The 8,564-nt window shown below is 39.4% G+C and overlaps 1 protein-coding gene across 13 annotated transcripts; it reads right to left on the minus strand.

The window, feature by feature from the left end:
* Positions 1-418: 418 nt before the first annotated feature.
* On the minus strand, positions 419-8,181 carry LOC103697206 (putative protein S-acyltransferase 16). 13 transcript variants are annotated; one of them, XR_015972997.1, is made up of 7 exons: positions 7,556-8,168; positions 4,144-4,362; positions 3,937-4,014; positions 3,731-3,829; positions 3,554-3,647; positions 1,314-1,434; positions 419-1,092 (listed from the first exon to the last, which is right to left on the minus strand). XR_015972997.1 is itself a non-coding variant. In XM_088710434.1 (6 exons), the coding sequence occupies exons 1-6, from the start codon at positions 7,802-7,804 to the stop codon at positions 3,642-3,644; spliced, it is 576 nt and encodes a 191-aa protein (XP_088566560.1). In that variant the 5' UTR covers positions 7,805-8,168; the 3' UTR covers positions 2,006-3,641. The 13 variants fall into 13 exon arrangements, 5 of the variants coding, with proteins under 5 accessions (XP_088566560.1, XP_088566561.1, XP_088566558.1 ...); XR_015972996.1 differs by lacking the exon at positions 419-1,092 and having other exon boundaries at positions 1,138-1,434; XR_015972999.1 differs by lacking the exons at positions 419-1,092; positions 1,314-1,434 and adding an exon at positions 2,006-2,530 and having other exon boundaries at positions 4,270-4,362; positions 7,556-8,181.
* Positions 8,182-8,564: the final 383 nt, after the last annotated feature.

Raw genomic sequence — 8,564 nt, forward strand, 5'->3', positions numbered from 1 at the left:
ATTTATTAAAGGCATTGTGGAAAAGTTGACCGGCTAAACTGGAAACTACGTGCATATTTAACCTGCTTATCAGTTTGCATCATCTTCAATAATTCCAGTCTCACTAGAATACTTGTAATAACAAATCTTTGGGCCATCCCGATAATTATATACATGCTAATCCGATGCCCACCCCGCCTCATATTATGCCGGAATGGTATTTCCTACTGATCCATGCCATTCTTAGTAGTATACTTGACAAATCGGGAGGTGTAACCGCAATAGCTCCAGTTTTTATATCTCCCTTGGCTTTATCTTTTTTTAAAAGTTTGTATGTTCGTAGTTCAAGTTTTCGCCCCATTCACCAAAGAATATTTTGGTTGCTTTTGGGGATCACTTACTACTAGGTTGGATCGGATGTCAACTAAAAATTTCCTTCTTTCTTTTTGTTCTTGTTTTTTGCCGTAAGGCCCATTCTGGGACGGGTTGGAAGAGCGGATACATCCTTGCTGTTCCAATTATATTACTGAGGTTACATCCCATATGAGCAGAGAGGCACATACCTCTCAACAATAGGCCTACAATGTGAATCCCCATGAAACCCAATCATATTTTAATTTTCGATATCCATGACATAATGGTAAAAGACTGAAGGGTCTTAGTTACGCTCTTTTCAGTAAGATTGTTCTGCAGCCAGGCGCGTGAACTTTCATCAGTGGCCTTAAAAGCGGCAAAGAATGGGTTTTTTGTATTCTTTTATGCATTTTAGAAGGCATTTGTACCTTAATATAAGAGTAGCTAATGATGCTGGTCTATGATAATATTTATCTCGATCAGGGAATCAAGGAAGCAGAGGGAAATGGCTGCTGCGTTCAAAGAGGAAAAGAAGAGAAGAGGCAAAGGCTGCAGCTGCGGCCTTTATTTGAACCAAGTTAGAAGCAAAGAAGCACCAGGGGAAGGGCAAGGGAAAAGCAAGATAATGTTTTTGTCGTATGCTTCACTGACAAAGTTGGATACAGAGATGAATCCACGAAACATATCTGGATCCAAAAGTTTAAGAACATAAACATGTCTGGTGCCCCTTGAAGTTTGTAAAGCTTTCGTGCCATTCGTCTGAAAATATTGCAACAAGGTAAAGATCAAGCAAAACCACTGTCATCACATATACAGGCCTTGCTCTCCTGATAAATTTTATTTGAGGATAAAATGGGCAACTTGCTAACTACTTTCTACAATAAAATATACAATGACTGCTAGAGCAATAACCTTTCCTTGCACACGATCATGCGTGAAAACAGTAGATAGTGACAGCTTATTAGCATCAGAGGCGATACCTAGCATCATTGGCACAGAAATGTGTGAATTTGTTGTGCAGCCTCCAGATTATGTCAGCTACTACATGGATATTAACAGCAACATTGCTTGCTTTCTTGAATTGGGAGCTGGCAAACCTCACTGCAGGATTGGATGGCAGAAGTCAAGACCAAGCTGTTTCAAGTACAGTAGAGCATGGAGTTTTAGGGTTTCCAACTCTGTGATCAATTAAGGAGACGGTGAGAAAAAGGCGAAAGAGATGAGGCCTTTTGTTCCAAAAGTCACTGCTTTCTTGAGGGTAAGAAAACTCATGACCGTCTCAGGGTCTCCGGGAGCCGAGGGTAACATGACCAAAGAGGCACGTGGTAAGGGACGAGACATCTCTCGTCTAAGCCAAGAATACGCCTCTATAAAGGTTGTACATCTTGCCAACGTAGTAGAATTATAAAAGTGATGCAGAAAAAAAAAAAAAAAGAACGGAAAATATCATATCAATTCCTGGGTTGCAATTCAATTCTGAATCCCCCACGCCCGCCGGGCACTCCCTCCCTGTGAACAATTCCGTGCAGAACTTGGTTTGTTGCACGCCAAATTGTGTCTTGGCTTTGCGCAGCAATATTACATGTCAGAACGAGAATGTCAGATTCTAATGCCTGCATTCATTGGTGACCACCGTGGAGCAGGGGAGGATGGTGGGGTTTGTGAGGTTCCATATCAGAATACATCACCGCAAGGCAGCATATAATTTAACATTATATTACACTGGACTATTAAAGTTTATTCATAACATTAGCTTCTTCCAAACCCTTGAATACTCCCCCATCAAAGAATGTTCCATCTACTTGCCCCTATTTATAGAACACCCACAAAAGTAACTTGAAGCCTGCACGTCGGACCCAAAAAAAGGTACCGCAAGCACACTTCATGAGCGTAACCGGCACTCCCAAGTGAGGCTCGGCCACGGAAATTTATGCGGTGTCCATCTCCTATTAACAAATTACTTTGTCCTTTGCCACCTGATAGATACATCATGTTAGTGCTGTAAATATTGGAAGGTCAAATGCAGTGCGAAAGAGACCAGAGCCTTTGTAGTTGGATACAGGGCAGAACCAACAATAGATGTTAGGCCCTAGTGCCTGCAGGCAAAGTTGATTTTTAAGTCACTGGATGGTGTTAATGGCCAAATTTCAGATATCCACAGGCATGATCTCCCATGCTGCCGCCCCAGAGCTGGTATCTATATAAACAAGCAAGCATGAAATATACTTGTTGTCTACTATAGAAACAAGAGACAAAATTTGCAGACCAACCATGGCTACCTTCTAAAACTTATGCCTTCAGTTGGAACCATGATAAACTTATAGCTCAAAATACAGAATGCCTTGAAAGCTAAGTACCCTGAACTGAGAGCATGTGGAGGAGTAATGATGCAGAACCCCTAAAAAGGTCCACATAAAAAGTGTCCGGCCTCTTCTCAAATGTGAACTTCATGGAACCACATAATAAAATAGATGCTGAGAAACAGTAACATAAATATACAATTGAAATAATGCTGAGATTGAGAGTAGCAATGCAATGCCCAAGTTAGGGCAAGCAAGGATTAATAGGACTGAATATATCAATGCTGACTATCACCATAAAAACAGACATCTGACAAATTTAACTTTAAAAAAGGTAGAAGTCTTTATGATGACAACTAAGAGTAAGCAAGGGCAATGTCAGATGGTTTCAGATGAATGGCGTGTCACAGAACAGCACAAGCAGTTAACATTAATATAAAGTTCCCCACTCGCAATGGGAAAGGAAGAATAACAAAGCAAAACAAGAAATGCTAAAACAAAGATTACAAACATTTCTAGAGGAGCAAGTTTCAATTGACTGCCATCTTTAGAAAAGGATGGATGTTTCAGCAAGACATCAGCAATCGATGCCAGGATTCTGTCAAGGCAAGTATCAAGGGTATGATAATTCTTCTGAGGAGAACTGCATAAAATTGCTCAACCCACAAGCCACAGTTTAATGGGATTATTGATTTTCATGCCTTGGCAGATCATTATATAAAGACAAGTTTTACCATCCATGGTTTCAATATGAAAAACAGGTGTGATCATTTTGGTTATGACTGGACTGAACAAACATGACCTTGAACTCAATTTTTACCACAACAAATAATGATTGTCTTGGTCCTCCATGGCATGCATTTTGATCACAAACTACAAAACAACAGACAAAGAAAAGAAGAGAGAGAAACTTTTCTTACTGAAACAAGGTTTTCATAGACACCAAGATCATATGGATGTCTGTACATATTTCCTACTTTTTCTGCTAGCCACATTGCTCTGACTCCTTCATGACTGTAGAAAAAAAAGACAGCAAATTTTCTAAACATTTTATTCCAAAATCAAGTACTTAGCTAACTATGGAATTTTTCTCAAACCTCAATTGTGGTCTTGTTCTGCAAGATAAGGTAAATATGCCAACCCAACAGGATGCTTAGCGCCAAAGTTAAGGGACACAGAATAACTCCAGCAATGAGCTGTCAAATTGATAACTTCTGGAAGTCAATAACACGCTTAAGGAATGATGATATCAAGGTTAAGTCACTTCTCTTCACTATGTTTTCTTTTGAGGAAAGTTACTCACATATGTTATTTTATTAGAGTCAGTACTCTGCACCTGATCCTTCTGTGTATCACGAGTAAAATTTCTGACAAGAAGAACCTGAAATAATGTTGTAATTCTTTTTCTGCCACATTATAAACTTCCAGGTCACCAATTAACTACATGTAACTGAAATATACCATCAAGTAGACAGGCAATCACGCCATACAGCACAAAAATAATGAAGACCTTATAGTTTTCATGCCCCACACAATTGTTTATACAGATGCAGTGGTGATCCTGCAGGCATTCCAGGGCCATAACGAATACCGAGAAAAGTTTTCTGAAAAAGAAAATACAAGTCATCATACATACCATTCTCAAAATACATCTTTTGCAAACAAGGCAGTGATGCATATGGGGAGGCTTATCCTGAGAACACTTCTGGCAATACCTCAGATCTCCACCCTGAATGATTACAGTAACAATCAAAAAACATATGGGAGAATTAGAGGCTAATAACAGAATAAGGTTTCTCATGCTATGATCATCAATGTCATACAATTAGCTCACGCAAGATACAACGTCATAAAATGTTGTTTTCAACAAAAAATTTATAAGACAGATCACCATAGAATGTCCTGCAGCACTAGTCAACCCAAGCTAAACCGTACAAGAGCAAAATATCAGTCGCACAACTGTACCTATAAATATGCTATCGCAACCAGTGATTAATATAAAGCAAGGTGAGCAGTTACTTGTTAATCCCAATACAATATTTAATGACCCAAAGAAACAAAGAATTCATATTAGATGAACTGGGGGTCAATTGCATCAACAAACATGATGAAGAGCACCATCAAATTGCTACAGGAAGTAGGACCAGAACTTGCTAGGCATAAACATGGACCTACAACATCTCAAGCACACATATAATATGAACTGGACATAGAGAATGTGACTTACAGAAGCCAGTGATACCAATATGGAAAGATAGTACAGAATTAATATAGAAGAAGAAGGTGGGAAATACCTTATGAATGCAGGCATTTTAGGAAATGCAACCAGAAAGCATGACTACCCTAAACCCATGCAAGTGTAATTATGACTTGAGAAAAAACATTGAGATATACATGTAAATCAAAAAACAAGTAACTATTTTGATGATACAAACACAAAAAAATAGATTCTTTTATTCCAGTTCCTTTTAATTTTTACTTTTGAAGCCAACTGACCTTACACATAAAAGAGGAAGATTAATAATAAATTTAATAATATATGCCTTTGCTTTTCTTTCAATAATATGAGGTCCTTGGGCTAAATACGAAGAAAGGCCACCTGCATTGCCTCAACCCTCAAGGTCAATATCTGGGTGGATCCTTTCGAGAATCCCATAGACCAGCGCATCTTAACTCTTTTTCTGACTCTATTGCCGAACTAGCTGTCCATGTGTCAAGCTCTATTGTTTCCTGAAGCCAAGCGAATTCATGGGACTCAAAACTCAAACATCCTGCATGAGGAGGGTGCCAGACTATTAGGCTAAATCCTAACTGTTTACATGTGCCACCTATATTGTTAGTTGAGTCCTAACTGATTACACACGCCACATGCATCTTAGAAACATACCAACAATTTAAATCCTCAACTCATTTGTCGCTTCATAAACATTACAATCCATTTGCTATTGTCTTTCCCCAAAATTTTCCAAATAAGAGTCGCATTTCCAACTGTCTCTAAAGAACCATTGAGATTAACTATAGATTACATACTAAGAATGGGTTGAAAATTCAGTGCCTTCACTAAACCAAGAAATGAACACCTGCCTAAGAGGATAAGATGAGACCGAACAATAGGAGTCTAGATGCCTAAAACCCTGGAAGATGCTAAGGCAATTAAGCGGTTAGGTTGCCTATGCACTTGGTCGAGAATGTTCAGGCAGCTTTCTATGGCAACCTTGATCTCAACGACTTATACAATGACAAATAAGGAACGATTGCAACACATTGTTAGATTAGTAGAGGGAAAGATTGAGAGATTTTATTGAAGAAATTGGTGGAAGTTATATAATAACCAGATGAATTAGCCTTAGGTATGCAATGAGCACAAATATATCATTAGTTAATAACAAGGACAATCCCGTTAACAAATGGCATAGGGAAATTTGTTGATATTTTTCTATCAAAAAATTTGCTAACAAGAATCCTTGGGAGCAAGGTTCGTCGTCTCGGTACTAGACCCTGTACCGGTGCCATACTAGTATTGTGTCGATATAGTACGATATAGAGTTTTTTTAGCGTATCGAATATTAGTACGCCACCCATACTATATACGGATACCAAACTGGTATGGCATGGTACGCCTTCGTACCGTCCGATTTGGGCTGGTACAGTGAACTATGATTAATATTGTTCTATCCAGATAAACCACCTTGAACATTCTATATGGATACTAGTTCTGGAATATGCAGAAAATTTTCAATTATTCAAGCTACCGCACCCAAAAGGGACAGTAAGGCTTACTACCTCCGCCAATTATGTTTTGCCAATTTAGAATAAGATAAACACCAGAGGATCTTTTCTTTTTGAATAAAAAATGTTCCATCAAACACTAGCAGGGGTACATTATTCACGAAAGAAGTTAGGTGTTGAACATACTGAGCATAACAAACAAGGGAATGGAGAAAGAGCATTTAGCTGATAAAAGACACAAGTAGCTAAAACTTAGGCAAGCAATTCCAAAACAGTTCTTTAAATATAACAATCAAAAAGGGAAAAAAAGTTGATATAATTCAAAAATAACATTTTTCCTCCACCATCTTTCCCTGATCTAAACAACTTGATTCCTATAATCAACTAGTGTTCAATCAAATTGTTCTACACAGACTATTCTGTTTTTCTTGATAAGGATCTCAATTTTCAATCAGTGCATGCATGTTTCTATAATGCATCTGAAGTGTTTTAGCATCAATACATCCAATCATTTACTCTTGGTTAATCTCTTATACTTCTAGAAGGAATTTATTCATTTTCAGGGGGAAACACGGTGGAAAGGAATGTGTTGTTATGCTGACAAAACAGGAGTGCCATCAAAAACAGAGTTGAGTTTTAGTTCCGCACATATAAATGCCCCTTTATTGATCACGTCCAATTGATTTCATACAACATAAAATGGTAAACACGCAGAGCTCTCAATTACCAAAAACAGCGATTCCCATCTACCAACAGGGTAGCTATTGAATCAGGTCAGATGAACATCACTCAACTCGAAATGGTAAAATGCAAAGCTCCCGACTACCAAAGACTGCAATTCAGATCTATCAATAAGGACTTCAATAATAGTTTATTTCAATCAAAATCCCTATAAAAGAAAAGGGCACACTTCTGTCTAATGATCCGACGGAACTGCACCAGTCATGCAGAATCCCTCAAAGTGCAAAAAATCAACTCTATTTACAAGCAAAAAAAAGGTTAAAAAAAAGGAACCCAGTTTCCTTATCAAAGGATCTCCAAGATTATCCAAAAGGGCATCATCTTTATATCTCAGTTAGGCACAAATCCATAAAGGGAAAAAAAACTCAAACGTGACCGGAATAAGGACAAAATTATTGCAAGAAAATCGAATCTTACGCGAGGGCTAGCAGTAATATCATCAGCATTCGTACCTTCCGCTTGATTTCATGGATCGGGTTCTCGGCGTCCTCCATATCCGGAAAGAACGACGGCGGCACGCGGCCCGGATCCCTGAATACGGCGAGTAAATAGTAGAGGAAGACGGAGGCGTTCCCCAGCCCCGCCGCGGTCCAGAGCCCCATCCACTCATCGATCACCACGAAGACGGTCGCGTAGTAGAGGAAGAAGACGGTCGCGAGCACGAGGATGATGGGAAGCGTGACGTATCCCCGGCGGCTCATGTCGACGGCGATGACGTCCCTCCTCTCCCCTCCGGATCGATCCAGATGCGGCCAGGGTTCCGTTCGCGTTCTTGGAACTAGGGTTATATAAGGGCTCCCTCGTCGGCGTGGTCGCCTGCCGAGGGAAATTGGAGGAAAACGCCATCGGGTCTGCCGGGTGGCGGAGGCGCCGGCGCCGTTACACGACGGCGTCTCCACCTTTTCCCCAGAAGGCGACTGAGGAAGGAGGGAAAGAGGGGAGAACAGGCCAAAAACGGTAGCGGAGAAGAGGCGTTGCTTGCCCGGTGGCCGTTCTCATTTCTAGCGGCAACAATGTCGACAGGGAGCGCGGAGGCTAAAACTCCCCTTTGTCTAATTGCCTTTTATCATGGATAACTCCGTGACATTAATAGTTTAATACTATCTGTTTATTTATTTGTTTTGTAATTTTTATAAATCCGATTTTGGGTTTTTCTTCCTAAAAATATTTTTTTTAATAATTTAACAAATTGGGTTTCTCAATGGGAAATAACGAAATTTGGACTTCAGATGCCATTAATTTTCAAAAAAAACTGTGGACATGCTCACTTTTATGTCTGAATGAAGAACGTCCAGGAGTGTCCAAATTCCTTTTGAATCATGGTTTAAAAAATCAGCCATGCTATTCAGCAGCTTAGCCAATTTGATGTCTTGATCATGAAATTGTACTTTAAATTAAATAAGAACATATATGGTTATGAATAAGAAGAGGCTAAAAATTGGAAGAGAGCCCAAAAATATG

Source organism: Phoenix dactylifera, chromosome 14, assembly GCF_051530095.1.
Source record: "Phoenix dactylifera cultivar Ajwa chromosome 14, Ajwa_hap1_PhDact_Kaust_v1.1, whole genome shotgun sequence".
In the NCBI taxonomy this organism is placed as follows: Eukaryota; Viridiplantae; Streptophyta; class Magnoliopsida; order Arecales; family Arecaceae; genus Phoenix; species Phoenix dactylifera.